Below are 17,216 nucleotides of genomic sequence, written 5' to 3'. Positions count from 1 at the left end.
AGTTAAACAAAAGTCATACACCTTAAAATAATATTCTACCCACCACCCACCCCACCCCCGCCAGCAGAGCGTACTTGTTTGAGATCAGAAAGTCAGAATCACTCACAGTGGCCACTCTGGTTTCTCAAGTTGTTTCTTTCTGTGTGTGTGTTCTCTCTCTGGGACTCTGCTCACCACATCTGACCCGGCTTTTCTTCCAGAGGCAACCAAGGTCATTGGAATCTGGAGGCTTGAGTGAGGTCCCCCCACTGGGGCAGCAGAAGAGGGCTATTCCATTAGGGTCTCACAAATGTCATTTGTGTTCAGTAACCTACAGCTTTGGTAGCTCTCACTTGGGCTGAAATGAATGTTCTCTCCCTTCCCCCTGGGTCTCTGGGGGCACAGTGGAGGGCAGGGTGTTGGGTCTCAGCGTATGGGCTGGTGTGCAGATGTTCTTTGGTTTCCTTGTTCCCTGACTCTACCTTTGTCCAGCATCCGTCACAGGCCCCTCCAGCCCTCCACCCTGTGCTAGGCCAGAAGCTCTTAAGTCTTCCACAGCTGCTCTGTGCTGGTGTTTAATGTGGGTAGGGAAGATCTGGGGAGCTGACAGCTCCCTCACATGACCTTTAGCCCACTTGCAAGCTCTGCTGACTCTCTGTGCTTTCCAGGTGCTCTGGCATTTAAGGGCCCATGCTGCCCACGACCGCTCCTTGTAACCTGAGGACTCAGCCTTTTCAGACCTGCTAAGCCACACCACACCTGTTCATTCCACTTCCGTCTCCCAAACACTTGCTGAGATCTCGTGTGCATTTCAGCTCCATCCTTGATTTGTTCTGTCCTGGTAGATTTATATGGCATTATGTACCTCAGGGACTCAGGAGCAGGTAGAGGAAATCTGTTCAATCTGCATGTCCAGTGGAAACACCTTCCCCCCGTAATGATATATTGAGGGATCATTTCTGCTTATTTATTTATTACCCTTGGCGGGGAGAGCATGCATGCCATGGTGCTCATGTGGAGGTCTGAGGACAACTTGCAGGATTTGGCTCTCTCTCCTTCCACTATGTGAGTTTCAGAGATCGAGCGCAGGTCATCAGGCTTGGCGACAAGCACCTTACCTACTGAACCATCCCATCCTGCCATCCCTCATTGCGTCTTCTTAATGGGAATTAGACTTTCCTGTGCATAAATGAACTATGGTCTTGAACATTGCAAGCTTCCAGTTATGACTGCTTTTTCTGGTGACTGGTCCCCATACAAGAACCTACTAAGGAAAGTTTTATTAAAGCAAGCAATATTCCTGTCACCCGGAAATCACAAGTGACCAGGAACTCTGTGTCAGAAATCAAGGACAAAGACCAAATATCAGACCCAAACCATGTCTCTTAGAGGGTTAGGAGCTCTGTGCTGGGAACTGGGGGCAGGGTTCAGACACACATTCTTGTTATATCACTGTATCACAGTGGACCACATTCATTCATTCATTTAACAAATATGAATTAAACACCCATTGAGAAATACTCTAGGCACTAGAGATAAATAAATAAGAGAAAGTTTACATTCTGGTGGTAGGAAACAGTGGATGAATGAATGAGTGAATGAATGAATGAATGTTGAAGGAAAGCCTGAATAGGGAGAAGCGTGTGAAGATGGCAGGGAAGGACACTCTAGGTAGTGGCAGATGTGAAGGCCTCCTTGAAGAGCATATTTGGAACTTTCCAGAGATGAGACCAAGGAGGTGGTCTTTTTTAAGTCTCACAGGAGACCAGCGGGGGAGTCTTGGCAAGAGCTAAACCAGGCAGGGTCTGATTAAAGAATCTGAGGGCAGAAAGGAAGGAGGGAACGTGGCTGAGAGGTCCTGTTGGTGTGCGGGGCACTCGCTGACACCAGTGTGGAGGTGGAGGAGATGGACAGGAGGGCGGACAGCTGGTAACACCTGGCCACCGAGGGTGGAGAAAAGAGGACATTTGTAGGGGACTGGGGACTGGGTGTTTGGTGATGCCTTTTACTGCTGTGGGGAAGAACAAGAACTCAAGGGACATCCATTGAGGGCTCACCCATGATGATCCCTGAGGACTGCATACAGAGTATAAGGGCCAGCCCAGGTGTGGCCACCCAACTACAGAGACCGGAAGCTGCAGTGAAGCAGGTGGGGACAGTGTGACATCAGCCACCACAACCGCAGCATCTCAACGAGACCTGGCTGGGTCCTGGGACAGTGTGACACCAGCCACCAAAACTGCAGCATCTCAAAGAGACCTGGCTGGGTCCTAGCCAAGCACCAAGCCTTTTCACACCTGGTCCATTTGGTCTACAGCATGATCAAAAAGACAGGATTGTAGAGGTGGTTGTCTGTGCTTCACTCCTGAAGCACCGCCCCTAGTAGGCAGCAGGTAACTGCTAGGTACCTGCCTCCACCCTGGATGTGGCCGAGACGGGGACCTCTTAAGACCTGAGATGCGTACGTGCTCACTCTCTGTTGGCTACCTCACGATCCTGGATGCTGGATGCTGGACCGCAGACCAAGTCAGAGTTCTCCAGAGAACTACGTTGGACTGTGCCTCACCTCTCCTGGATCCTATAACAGACCCCTTTGTTGGCTGTAAGTCACCCCAAAATAAACCTCTTTTGACTATCAGATAAACGACGTGGAATTGCCTCGTTAATTGCCATTTTACAGGATTGCCTCCATCTTACAGAGGAGGAAACAGCGAGAGGAGATTTCAACTAACCAGCTCTGCCAGCTAGGATGGATGTTAACCAGAGAGGGGCTGCTCTGCATAGGGGACCAGGGACTGGTCTGGAAGGTTCCTTTTGTTCCACACTAGATGTGTTTGTATTTGTTTGGGGAGGAGCTCCTGGAGGAGGAATGAGAGACCCAGAGGGTTTAAAGCCCCCAAAGTAATTTCTTGGGGAGTCCACTGGGACACCACATTCTGCCTATCTAAACCCTGGAGCTTTCTTTGCTGTTCTAAACAAAAGGAGTTAAGTAGAAGTTGGGGAAGGTTGTGTGAGGTAACAGACGGGGGGGAGGGGGGGTTGGTGGTAGCAAGACACGTGAGTTCTCTGTGAGATTTAAGGACTAAGAGGGCTTCGCTAGAAAGGAGCAGGAAACAAAGGCATGGGAGCCAGGGTTGTGAAGAGTGTGTCAGAGGTGCCAAAGATCTCTCTTCTACAGAAGGTGACCTGGTTTGGGGACTGAGACCCTTTTACTTGGGTGGCGTTTTGGTTTATCTCCGGGAACCTTCCTCCACTGCTCTACCTACTCTGGCTTCCCTCCTGCCCCCTGCACTCAGCCCCCACCAGGGACTTGTTATTCCCTGATGTCTGACCATTAGATTGTTCTAGAACCATGCCTAGACACACACACACACACTAGACACTCTCTGCCTCCTATCCAGCAGCAGGCTGGGTGCTTCTGGGGAACTCTGAGTAGAAGGGTACTGGATAGGAGGCAGAGAGTGTCACAGCTACTCAGGTGACTATACAGCTGTGTATGTGTGTGTGTCTAGGCATGGTTCTAGAATGATCTGAGTGGCCAGTGTGAGTTTGAGGAATCAGGGGACATGTTTGCTTTTTTTTTTTTTTTAGGCACTTGTCTGGAGACCAGACCTTCTCTAGTGGGTTGCTAGAGGGTGCCTTAGGAGTCCTGAGAAGGAGACATTTATCTGAATATTGAGAAGACATGATTTGGAGCCCCCAAACGGTGGTAGATGCTTGAAGAGGTGCTCAGAGGAGCCTGTTTGCTGTCTAACTAGGGTTTATACACTTTCCTATGAAGAAGTGATGTAGGACAAAAAGGGGAAGAAAACAACAATTAAAACAGAAAAGAGCAGCTGCCCTAACCACGGTGGCCGGGGATGCTAACGGTGGCTGCTGTGCATGCAGAAGCCCTGGGACACTGGGACACTCAGCCTCTCTGCAGCCAGACACCGTTATCAGGTCCTCTTGGTGACAGACAGTCTGCCATGGAGGTTAAGGGATAAGAAAACTCCCTAGGGAAGCTCTCCCCACTTGCCCTCCCTGCCCTCCCTCCCTGCAATCAGCCTCCCCCCTCCCACCCACAGCCGCAGACTCCAGGCACTTCTGACAATCTCAGGATCCCAAGTGGAGGCAGAAACACTAACAAAGGCTGCGCCTTTGCGGGAAAGCGGACACAGAGCACCACATGGGTACCAAGGTCAATTTCTGAGGGACCTTAGAGAGAGTTTATCTCAGAGGTGACAGATCTCCGATGACCTCAGAGAGTGGGCAGAAGTGGCGGTCATGTGATACACTCTTGTGAGCCTAGCCCTCAAGAGGCTGAGACGGGATGATAGTCAGTCAGTTACAGGCTAGCCTTGGCTACAAAGTGAGACCCTGTCTCTGAAAAGCAAAACAATAAGAATACCAGCTTCCATGCCATGCCTTCACAGAACTTCTCTGAAGAATTCTCTTGATGAGCAAAGAAAGCAGAGCTCGGGGGACTAAGGGACTCACTAGAGGTGCTTAGTCAGCATTTCTACTGCCATGATGAAACAGCATGACCAAAAGCAATTTGAAAGGAAAGGTTAGCTCAGCTTACGCTTCCACATCACAATCCATCGCCGAAAGCAGTCAGGGCAGGAACTCAAACAGGCCAGGATCCCAGAAGCAGGAGCTGATGCAGAGGCCATGGAGGGGTGCTGCTTACTGGCTTGCTCCTTGTGGCTTGCTCAGTCTGCTTACCTTATAGCATCCCGATCAGGTATGGCACACAGTGATCTGGGCCCTCCCACATCAATCATCAACTGAGAAAACATAGCATAGGCTTGCCCAGGGCCAGTCTGCTGGGGACATGTTCCCAAATGAGGTTTCCTCTTATGTCATGTTGACATAAAAACTAGCCAGCCCAGGTGCACAGGTGGCAATGGCATTTGGGATTGAACCTCACCTCTTGGCCATCAGCCTACTCACATTAAACCAAACACTAAGTCCTGTAGATGTAGTAGCGTCCCTGGGGACCCTGGAGTCCAGGCATGAGCCAGACATTGCACAGTGCATCGGTAATCTGCACCCACCGAGGTCCTGCAGTGAATTAAATGGTGAACTCCCTAAATGGCTCTTTGGATCTGAGCTACTGATACTATAAATCCAATTAAAAAAACCCATGGCTGAGAAAGTCTTGGGCCCTAGGGGACAATTTAGTGCTGTTGTGTAGCTGAATTGACACGACTCCAAACTGCTTTCTAAATATTTAGAGCCAGGTGGTGGTGGCAGTGGTGGAGGCGCATGCCTTTAATCCCAGCACTCGGGAGGCAGAGGCAGGTGGATCTCTGTGAGTTCAAGACCAGCTACAGGGAGAGTTCCAGGACAGTCAGGGCTACATAGAGAAATTCTGTCTTGAAATAAAACAAAACAAAATGAAAAAAGCTAATCTCAGACTTAATCAGAGAAGCTTCTCTTGCCAATGAACATCAGTCAATACTCATGACCGCTCCAGATACCGAGAGTATGTGAAGAGTGAATGTCCATCCCTAACCAGAACATTCATTCCAACTCCTCTAAGGCGCGGAGAACAATTACAAAATTGTGTTGGGGGGTTGGGGGTTTTCTGGAAGATAGGGAAAAGCTGTGGAGTGCAGTTGCCTCCACCGGCCTGCACAAAACTGGGCTTGTCATCAGTCAAACAGGGAAGGGGGGAGTCTCACAAGGCTGCTGAGTTTTTGGCTACTGGTGCATTCTCAGAGAAGAGCTGTTGCAGGAGAATTGTTCATACAGCCAATCCACTATGCCAATAAAGCCTCTTAAATCAAAGGATGGAGTCAGTGATTGGCTGGCTGGGATTGGTCTTAGAGATTTTTGAGACATAGGAGGTCTTCTAGAGAGGACAGGAAGAGAGGCAGGAGAGAGGATTTCCAGGGGGCTTCTGGGGCTGGTGGATCAGGAAAAATGTGGAGAGGGTCAGCCAATCCACTCTCCACTTTCATTGGATTTATCAGGTCTTTATCTTAATTTCTGACTCCCAAGTTTTTATTGCACTGAAACAATTTAGGTAATCATTTTACCTGGTGCCCAATGTCGAGCCATGTATATCCACATAAGTCCTGAGAAAGTTGAAGAGGGAGGAGGAAGAGGAGGAGGAGGAGCAGAAGAAAAAGAAGAAGAAGAAGAAGAAGAAGAAGAAGAAGAAGAAGAAGAAGAAGAAGAAGAAGAAGAAGAAGAAGAAGGAAAAAAGAAGTTTGGAACACGGAGTCAAATGTGATTCCTGGCAAGGTTTCCTGGTGACCAAGGTCTCTCAGATAGGCTTGGTGTACAGAGACAAGGCTGCCAGTGCCGTATGCTAAGCTGAGCCATGCAGCAGCTGATGTGGCAGGTTAGCATTTGTTTCACACGGTCAGAGAACGCTGCAGTAGCTTAGTAAAGTCAGGTCCAGACACAAAAAAACCTCTAAAAAGGCACAGAATGTTTAAAAATGTACTTAAATGCTGAAAAAAGAAAAGAAAATAGATTTAGACAATCATAGAAAAAATAGTATAAAAATAAAGTCTTTAAAGAAAAGGAAAGTAATATAAAAAAATAAGCCACAACACGGGGACAAATAGCCAAACGAATGGAAACACATGAACTATGAACCAATGGCTGAGGGGTCCCCAACTGGATCAGACCCTCTGAATGGGTGAGACAGTTGATTGGCTTGATCTGTTTGGGAGGCATCCAGGCAGTGGGACCGGGTCCTGTGCTTATTGCATGAGTTGGCTGTTTGAAACCTGGGGCCTTTGCAGGGTCGCTTGGCTCGGCCTGGGAGGAGGGGACTGGACCTGCCTAGACTGAGTCTACCAGGTTAATCTCAGTCCTCAGGGGAGGCTTTGCCCTGGAGGAGGTGGGAATAGAAGGTGGGCTGGGAGGAAGGTGAGGAGGGCGGGAGGGGGGAGAACAAGGGAATCCGTGGCTGATATATAGAACTGAACTGTATTGCAAAATAAAAAAAATTAAAAAAATAAGCCACATAAAGATGGAAAATACACAGGGTGTCTGGACCCTGTATGGTGTTTTGTTGACTTTGAATTTTTAAAATGCTAATGTACAAAAAAACAATAGCTGCTGAGAGACACTGGATAATGGAAACTGCTAAATTAAACCAACCTATATGTTTTAAGAATATCTTAACTTCAACATGGAAGTCAGAAAATATGTTGCATTGGGGGAGAGTTTTGGCTTTTGTTTTCACAGGAGAGTAAAAGCTATGGATTCCTTCAAAGTTAATAGAGATGAGATTTGATTGGAGGAAACCTCCTGAAAATCTTCGCTACAGATATAAAAAAAGAAACCAAAAAAGGCCATATGACAGAGGAGTACATGCTGATCCCTCTACATGGGAACAGCTCTGGGACTGGATGAGACATGATAAATCTTCTTGGCTACAGAGTCCTCATGATTTACTATTACATGCCATTCTTTCATATGGCATGGATAGAGGTCTGGTTATACAGTCCAAACAAACTTATAAAGTTAACAGATGTCTCTTACCTGCTCAAACATAAAACCAAAAATCATCTTTAACTGATTTGTGCACACCACACATTCCATACTTGTGTTAATGCAGATATATATGTTACCTTTGAAAACTTTGTGTTTTCAGAACAAAAGAACCAGAGAACAATGAAAACAAGTAGCTCAGGTCATCCAGCCTCTCAGAATGCCTCTGTTGCAGTTTCCTCAAAATTCTACATCCAAAACAATTTCAAAGCTGCTAGCTGAGATGTTCCAGCCTCACAGACTGCTCCAGTCAGGACTTCAGAAAAGCTCTACACTTTCCCATTACACTGGACAATAAATGATACAGCTAGTTTTCCCAGGACTTGACCATTATCTCTATTTTCTCAGGGTCCCCTAAAGATGCTGTCACCTCCAGAAAACAGAAAGTAATTTTATGAACATGACACCCTCATTCCCAAGAGGTGGGGTGGAAGGTTTGAGTCATTTGATGGATGTTTGTCATCACTAGGGGGTTGGTAACAAGTCGTTAGTGGTCATGGTCAGGAAAAAAGCTGAACAAAAGATATTAGATTCAGGGATCTCTTTCTGAAGGGAAAAAGGGGGGATATAGCATAGAAATGATGGGATAAAAATGTGGATAGTTGAGTTGACTTTTGAACAATCACTAGTCTCAAATACTTTACACTGGTATATATATATTTGTATAATAATACAAATTTAAGGTTATTTTTGTTAGAACATACTCTATATATGTTTCTACTCTTGTTTAAGATATTTTTGTATATTGATACAAATTTAAGGTTATTTTTGTCATACTTTATATATGTTTCTACTCCTGTTTAAGGTATTGTACCTATGTAGCTCATTTAAAATATAATTTATAATTAAGAAATACAGGTCAGTAGTTAGTCATCTATAATAATCAAATTTGTGACCATGTTAGGTATGTTTTCAAGGTTAAACAGAGATATATTTTAGATAGACAGGTGGTCGTCAAACACTACAGAGACCTACAGAATGTAGCATTTAAGATGTTTTAATAACCTAAGACTTTTCATGACATTAAGACATGTCTGCTTCTGGCAGCCCCAATCTAATTCAGAGAAGATGATAGGCATTGAAGGACCTTCATATGGAGTTTGCTTCATTTGTGGCAAAGTTAGTCACTGGGCAAAGAAACTGCTCTTGCCTCTACTCCTGACAGTATGCTGTCCAAAATTTGGACAAGCAGGACACAAAAGAAGGCAACTGCCAAACTTTGCCAAGATAAGGTAGGACAGTCCTTCAAAATTCCTGCATCGGGCGGTGGTGGCACATGCCTTTAATCCCAGCACTCGGGAGGCAGAGACAGGCGGATCTTTGTGAGTTCAAGGCCAGCCTGGGCTACCAAGTGAGTTCCAGGAAAGGCACAAAGCTACACAGAGAAACCCTGTCTCGAAAAGCCAAAATTCCTGCATCACGGAAAAGCCTGTCAGATATTCTAGGCCTGTAGGCTGAAGATGGATGCTCCAACTGCTGTAGAATAATCCTTTTGTACACTGTGAAGATTTGTTACTCTGATTGGTTTAATAAAGGGCTAAATGGCCAATAGCTAGGCAGGTGGAGGTTAACTTGTGGACAAAAAGAGGTCTTGGAGAAGGAGGGTGGAGTCGCCAGCCAGATGCCCAGGAAGCAGGAAATGAATATGCCTTGCTGAAAAAAGGTACCGCCACATGGTAGAACACAGATAAAATATATGGGTTAATTTAAGTTGAGAGAGCTAGTTAAGTAACAAGCCTAAGTTACTGGCCAAATGTTTATAATTAATAATAAGTTGATATGTGGTTATTTTGGGAGGGGGCTGGCGGAACAGAAAACCCTGCCTACACCCAACATTGCAGAAGAGCCTTGGGGTGACTGTCCAGGCAGCCAGATGTCTCTGTCCTTTCTTAGTTTTGGAAGTTACTTGCTTTGCACTTCCTGTTTACTCAGGTAATATTTTATCCTTCTTGGGTCTCTGATGGGGTTGAGGACTAGATAGTTATAATTAGAGTTTTCCTTAGATATGATAAAAAGTAAGTTAGGTACAAAACTTTGGACTCACAAAAATAAGATAGATAATAGAGTATTTTCTCTGAATTTGCCAAATACTAATGGACTGGACATTGTGAATATATTTCTTACTTGGTAATTATTTTTATTGTATATAGTTTTTACATTGTTAGAGTTAAAACTTTTCATTTTTTTTAGACAAAAAGGGGAAATGTTGTGGGAGAATTGTTCATGCAGCCAACCCACTGTGCCAATAAAGCTACCTTAAATCAAAGGACAGAATCAATGATTGGCTGACTGGAATTAGCCTTAGAGTTCTTGGAGGACTTAGGAGGTCTGCTAGAGAGAAGAAGAAGAGAAGATTTCTGGGGGCTGGTGAATGGAAAAATGTGGAGAGAGAGTGGTCAGACAGATGGTCCTCATTAAACCAAGTGGGTCACAAAACAAGACTAAGAGACATGGATAAGAAGGGACTTGTCGGGAAGCAGGGGATGTCAGGGCTGGAAGAGAGATGGGGGGCTCCGGTATCTTTTGATTGTTTGTCTTGGCCTTGTTTATTTGTGCCCTGTGACCTCTTGAGGGTATTTATAATTCTCTTCAGATTGGGATATCTGAGAAAACACAAAAACAACAAAATTACAGGAATTCATATATATCTTTCAACAGTAGTCTCGATTCCTCCACAAAAAGACACTAACAGATTGGATTAAAAAACAGAAACCATCTTTTTGCTGCCTCCAAGAAACATACCTCACATCACATTGGCACAGGAAAGGACTTCTTGAACAGGATCCTGGTAGTGTAGGCATCATGGCTAACAATTAATAAATGGGACCTTATGAAAATAAAGACTTTTTGTATAGCAAAGGACACCAGCATTTGAGTGGAGAGGTAGCCTACAAAATGTGAGAAAAATCTTTACCAGCTGTACACCAAGGGTTATTGTCTAGACTAGAACTCAAAAAACTAAACATCAAGAAAACAACCCAGTTTAAGATGGGGTATAAAACCAAGTAGAAGCCAGGTGTATTGTGACACACCTTTAATCCCAGCACTCAGGAGGCAGAGGTAGGCAGATCTCTGTGAGTTCGAGGCCAGCCTTGTCTACATAGTGAGTTCCAGTGCAGCTAGAGCTGTTATACAGAGAAACCCTGTCTTGAAAGTAAAATAGAGAGTTCTCAGATGTAGCACGAATCCTAATTTGTCTTAATAAAAATCTGGAGCTAGATATAGGGGTAAATGCTGAAAGATTAGAGAAGCAGAACAGCCAGCCATTAGAAAGACTTCTTACCTCTACCGATTCCTCAGCCTGAAAGAGTTCTCAGCTCCTGTCTCCTCCCTCCATATATTCCTCTCTCAGCCCAGCCATATCACTTCCTGTCTCCACCTCCCAAGTGCTGGGATCAAAGATGTGTGCCACCACTGCCTGGCTCTGTTTCTTTTAGACTGGATCAATCTTGTATAGCCCAGGGTGGCCTTGAACTCACAGAGATCTGTCTGCCTCTGCCTCCTGAGTTCTGGGATTAAAGGTGTGTGGCACAACTGTCAGGCTCTATCGCTAACTAGTGACTGGCTTTGTCCTCTGATCTTCAGGCAAGCTTTATTTGTTAGATCACAAACAAAATATCACCACCCTCAGAAGTTAAAATACAAATGGCTCAGAAATGTTTTTTTTTTTTTAATTATTTGCCGTCGGGATATGCAAATTAAAACTACTTTGAGATTTCTTCTTACTCCAGTCAGAATGGCTAAGATTATAAAGAAAAAACAAAAATTGATAGCAAATGCTGGCATGAATATGGGGGAAAGAGAACTCTTATTCACTGCTGGTGGGAGTACAAACTGGTGCAGCTACTACAGAAAACAATGTGGAGTTTCCTCAAAAAGCTAGAAATAGACTCACCACAGGATCCAGCTTTCCCACTGCTGGGCACGTACTCAAAGGACTCTATTTCCTCCCACAGACAGGCTTTGCTCACCCATGTTCACTGTAGCTATTCTCACAGTAGCCAAGGAACAACTTAGGTGTCCATCGCTGAAGAAGGGATCATGAAAGTGTGGTATATTTATATAATGGAATATTATTCAGATGCTAAGAAAAGTGAAATTATAAAATTCTCAGGTAAACGGGTGAGTCTAAACAGCAATCATTCTGAGTGAGGTAACCCAGACCCAGAAAGACAAACATCATGCTTTCTCTCACTTGTAAATAAATCTTCATATATGTGTCTTTCATTTGGAGTAGCCATAGAGGTCAGGAAATTATTAAAAAGGCTATGGGGGCGGGGTGGATTTCAAGGAAGAAGAGCTAGAACATGGTAGCATAGAGCATTAAAGGGGGATAGTAGAAAGGGAAGGGTAAAATTGGGGGAGGAAATGGGAGAACAGGGTAAAGGAGGGAATACAGGGAAGGAAAATTAACTCTAAAGATCTCTTGAAAAAGTCATACGGAAATGACTTTATTGCTGCAGAAATACAGTCATTATTACTGTGAAAGCTTCTATACAGAATTTAAAAGGAGTCCTCCCTATAACAGTGTGAAAAAAACCCTACAGACACCACAGATAAAGGAATAAAAAGCCAGAACCAGGAACGGGTTACCTCTTTCAGAGATGTTGGGCAGTAAGTCCCTTAGACCTCCAAACATTGCAGGCAACTGACAAACGCTCTTGGTTACCCTCTGGAACTTGATGGTAAGACCCTGTTGCTGAAGACACCACACACCTGAGTCATGAGACATGGACAAATTAAGCTGCTATGGCACTCACCGAGGCTCCATCCCTACTGGAGAGCTTTCACGGTGTTGGAAGATGCTATGTATGCTACTGGAGGAGAAAAGCAATCATCCATCATATCCCACTATTGTATCCAAGGCTACAATAACTACTGGCCTTGGAAGACATGCACACTTGGGCAAAAGAGGCATGGATATCATTAGAGTAAGAAACTTGGATTGAAGGCCTCTTCCACAAGATGAAACCCGTATCTGGTTATCTGGTAGTTGTTGGTATCAAGAACCTGTGGCTAGAAAGGTCAGAAGCCACAGAAGAGAACTACTACTATTATTCTACTAAATGAACATAGTACTTGTGGTAGTTTGAATGTAACTGGCCCCCATAATCTCATAGGGAATGGCACTATTCGGAGGTGTGGCTTTGATGGAGTGGGTATGGCCTTGTTGGAGGAAGTGCGTCACTGTGGCGGTGGGCTTTCAGGTTTCCTATGCTCAGGATATCACCCAGTGTCTCAGTTGACTTCCTGTTGCTGGCAAGATGTAAGACTCTCAGCTATTTCTCCAGCACCACGTCTGAGGATAATGGACTGAACCTCTGAAACTGCAAGTGAGCCACCCCAATTAAACGTTTTCTTTATAAGAGTTGCTGGGGTCATGTGTCTCTTCACAGCAATAAAAACCCTAAGACAGTACTAATCAACTTATAATTATACCCATAGATTTATGCATCTCTCAACCCTCATCAGAGAAGTTTCTTTGCTCAGTAGTTGGTGATTAACACAGATAACCATAACTGGAAAGATGTAGAGAATAGGAGACTAGAATATTCCGCCCTAAATGGGATATCTATATCACACTCCCTTTTCCAAAGGCTCAGAGAGGTGAGGTGGGCACGAAGTCCCACCCCTAGCTGAGGAGCTATGGGCAATTAGTAACTGCTGGGAGAGGAGAGTCAGTTTTCTTTGAGGATGTGGTCTCTCTTTGTGAGTGGTCCATGTTCCAGTGGAAGGCCACACATCCAAGGGTATATGGGCAGCAGAAACGGACTTGATAGAAAAGAGGAAAAAGAGGAAGAGGAGGAGGAGACACAAAATTGGTTAGGTCAGAGGTGAATTTGAGATGAGCTGTGAGGGGCAAGTACCATCAAAATACAGTGGATGAAATTCTCAAAGACCTAATAAAATCGATGCCAAAGAGGGACCAGGATGCATTACACAGATGTACGAAATGCCAAAGAAGATATTTCATAAAAATTCTAAAAAAAAAAAAATCCCTACCAGAACCCCAGGCTGTGACCTTGTTTGCAATAAAGGTCTTTGCAGAGGCAAAGAATGAAAGGGTCCACTGGATCGGTGTCCTTAGAGGCAGCAAGGGAGAAGCTACAAGAACGTAGGGAAAGGCCGAGAGCGATGGAGGCAGGCAGAGCGGAATGTGCTGCCCTGAGCCATGGGATGATTCAAGTCACCAGAACTAGAGGATGAAAGGAAAGCCCTCTAGAGCTTCTCGAGAAGGCACAGCCCCGCCCCACACTCATCTCAGACTGATTCCTCCAGAACCAAGACAAAATAAGTCCCTGTTGTTTCCAGAGTCTCAGTTCATTACAGAAGCTGTAGGGAGTTATCACTGCACAGGTCTTGACTGTTGCTGAAATCTTAATCGCTATGTATCATCGTGGGTATTTTCTCAATCATGGATAAAACAAATTAGTATCATGTAGAGAGTAAAAATAACACTGTGAAAATAGTTTCTTCGTGAGCCGATTATCTTACAGATGGAGGAACTTAAGTTCAAGAGAGGGCTGTGGAAGACCAGGGAGACCAGATCTAGACCACAGCTGCCCTGGCCCGGGAGTCCCTTGTTTTCTCCTGGGCAGCATGAGGCTTGGGGCTGCCCACGGTGTCTGCCAACCCACACAAAGAGCAGAGTCACGCTTGGCCAGCAGGAAGGCTGTGCACCCTTCTCGTTTCTTCTTTCTGCCTCCCGATTTAGCAATCGCAAAAGTCCACTTTTCACCCTCTGATCGCTCCAGAGAAGCAAGGATTTCGAAAGAACAACGTGTCATGTTTTCTCAACCCAGGCCCCCGAACATCCTAGCCCTCCGTTTACCACCCACAGACCTTTTCTCTCCTCCCTCGGGCGTCTATTTCAACACTCCTGGCCGTGCGGCAGCAGGCCCGTGGGATAAGAGCAGGGTGAGACCTGTGGAACTGGTGTGCATGGAGCTGACATCTGCCGGAGCCAGCATCATGGTGCAGTTTATGGCCTTGGCAGGTGCGTAGTCTTGGATAGGGAGAGTGGGTTGGGCCTCAGGAGCCATGGTGCATGAGGATGTGCATGGCCTGTGGCTCCCTCATACTGTGTAAGGAAGCAAAAGGGCTCAGGAGATATTCGGTTCATTCCACCTATCCCTGCCTCCTAGCTTGACTACCCTTTTCAGTCCAAGAGTGTTTGTGTTGTAAGGGAGGAGTTCTTCCATAGGCTCTTTCCTGGAAATGCAGTCGGTGAGCCCTGCACTAGGTGTCTTTTCCCTCCTGAGTGTTTAGGTCCAAGAAACAGTCACCTTCCCTAACCTTGTACTGCTTGTCCTCCAAGAAGGCAGCTGGGGTGTTCTTACAAAATAAAATATTATTCTATGTATTTCTATTATGTATTTATAATTTATTTTATTGTGTATGTATGTATATCTGCATGAGTTTATGTGTACCACATGCATCCAGGTGCCCACAGTGGCCAGAAGAGGATATCAGATCCCTTGAATGGAATTATAGGGGGTTGTGAGCTACCTGATGTGGGTGCTGGGAGATGAACCCAGGTCCTCTGCAAGAGCAGTAAGGACTCTTGTTTTTTTTTTTTTGTTTGTTTTGTTTTTTGTTTTTGTTTTTTGTTTTGTTTTGTTTTGTTTTGTTTGTCAGAGCTGAGGACCGAACCCAGGGCCTTGCACTTGCTAGGCAAGTGCTCTACCACTGAGCTAAATCCCCAACGCAGTAAGGGCTCTTAACCACCACATCATCTCCCCAGCCTCTTCTGGCAAATTTCATGCAGATTTTTCTTTTAAGATTAAAAGGAAAATCTAAAGTCACCAGAAAGGTGGGAACAAATTCTTTGAAGGATCCTGCCAGCCTTAGGTCTTCAAGGCTGCTGGGAACATTCTTAGCCACTGTGGCAAGTGGCGGGAATGTAAATCACTAGGACCAGAGGGACCAGGTGCCAAGCCATCAGAAGATGGCGTCTCCTGCCCAGCCCTTCCACAGAGATGTTTTTCCTCTGCATACCTCATTTGTCTGCTGTTTTCCCATAATCTTCCTAAATCCACACCACCCTCTAGTGCATCCTCGTAGCCAGGAAAACTTCCATCAACTCCTGCTATCAAGCCTGGGTGGAAACAGCCCCTGGCTGTCAGGTCTCGGTGCAGAGATGAACGCTTTCCTCCTGGGTCTCCTCTGGAAGGAGAAAGCTTGGTTTGTATGAAACCAACTTTGTTTGGCCACCTGCGCCCACTCTGCCTCTGCCAGCACGTGGGACCAGGGCCTATGGCACTGAGAATGGCATCCTGATTTCTGCTTCTTCTCTTGGATTATCAGGTGTGACGACTCTGTTGATGACCCAGTGGGGTAAGTGACACCTGTATCTTAGGCCAGTACTTGTTCCCTCAGCCCGTCATCCCTGTTTCTGTTTCTGTTATACTCCTCCATTCCAGTCACTACACACACATGTGCACATACACACACACACATGCATGCACACACACACCTTGTTTCTGTTATACCCCCCACTCCAGTCACCACACACACATGCACACACAAAAGCACACATGGACACACACACACATACACGAGCTCTTGCCAAACCAGAAGAACCAACCCAGGGACCAAGCTGACTCCTTCCAGGCCATAGAACCAGTTGTGCCCTCCTCTCTTGACTCTCCCATGTCTGTTCTCACAGCATCTGCACACTTTCTAGTATGTATTACGGTTTCTATAGTTCTTGCCTTAAACTTTTTCTCCCACAGACTCTGAGCCCAGAGGTAAGGGAAGCTAAGTCCAGCCTTGTGGTTCCAGCCCTGTAGCTCAGTCAGGACATGTGTGCTTGCATTTGCTGATGGGTGTGGAGCTAAGAGAGTCAGAAGGGGGCTCCCACATCAAACAAAAAAGATCTGAGAGATCTCCCAGGCATTTCAGCAACTCAGACTCCCAGGTCCCTTTCTCATCCCACCTACTTGCTGGGCTTCAGTGGTCCAGGGATGCTGGCCTCTCAGGCTCTTGTTCTGAAGATGCTAAGCATGCTAGGCTTAGCACTGGGTGCTCATCTCCCCTCTTGGTCACACAAGAGGGATCAGGCAGAAGCCCATAGAAGTAACACATATGGGAGGTAGTGAGGCTAGAGATTTCTCCGAAAGCTGAATGAAGCCCCAGTTGCCTCCAGCTACATCAGTGTAGCACAATAAGAAGACTTTGTGTGCACTAGGAATTAATGTCTGCAAGCACCCTGAACAGAGCTCACTGTGTCAGCCCTCATCTGTGAGCTGACAGCCATAGAGTTATCCTATGAGACACAGTGTGTGGGCGGATGTCCTCACTTCAAGAGGAGGAAGCTGGATTATATGAGCAGTAGGCTGGCATGCTAGAGGGCATGCTTTCATCTAACCACCATGTTGACTCTGTCGTATAAAATGTGTTTGTAGCATTTGTTGCGCAGGGGTGAGATGCGGTTCCACGTGAGCCTCCTGATTCCTTCCTGCATGGCCCCTGGGGTGTCTTTTCTGGCTTGGTCTCTTCTTTCTTCCTTTTGCTATGAGGAGTTCATGAATCCATGTACACACCCCTCCTCACAAGCTCCATTCCTGGGTCATTTCTGTCAGAGCTGTTGACTACGCAAAGGTTCCTCTCTTTTGGAGCTGACCATGCGCTCAAGGTTGGGTTCTTCATGGACTAATTTTCACTCACAGTCTCCTTACACCCGTTTCCTCCTCCACCTTCTCACCAACACTGGACACACAGAGAGGGACAGTAGGGAG

General features: G+C 45.8%; 1 protein-coding gene across 1 annotated transcript in view; it reads left to right on the top strand.

Annotated features, from left to right (window-relative positions):
- Positions 1-17,216, top strand: part of Chit1 (chitinase 1) — a 50,991-nt gene that overhangs the window by 24,023 nt on the left and 9,752 nt on the right. Inside the window, exons 4-5 of the mRNA XM_059280196.1 lie at positions 14,280-14,473; positions 15,715-15,813. Coding sequence (XP_059136179.1) covers positions 14,280-14,473; positions 15,715-15,813 — 293 coding nt within the window. The remainder of the gene's footprint in view (positions 1-14,279; positions 14,474-15,714; positions 15,814-17,216) is intronic.

The sequence above is a fragment of the Peromyscus eremicus genome, chromosome 15 (genome assembly GCF_949786415.1).
Source record: "Peromyscus eremicus chromosome 15, PerEre_H2_v1, whole genome shotgun sequence".
NCBI lineage: Eukaryota > Metazoa > Chordata > Mammalia > Rodentia > Cricetidae > Peromyscus > Peromyscus eremicus.
This window is presented reverse-complemented; position numbering and strand designations above follow the sequence as displayed.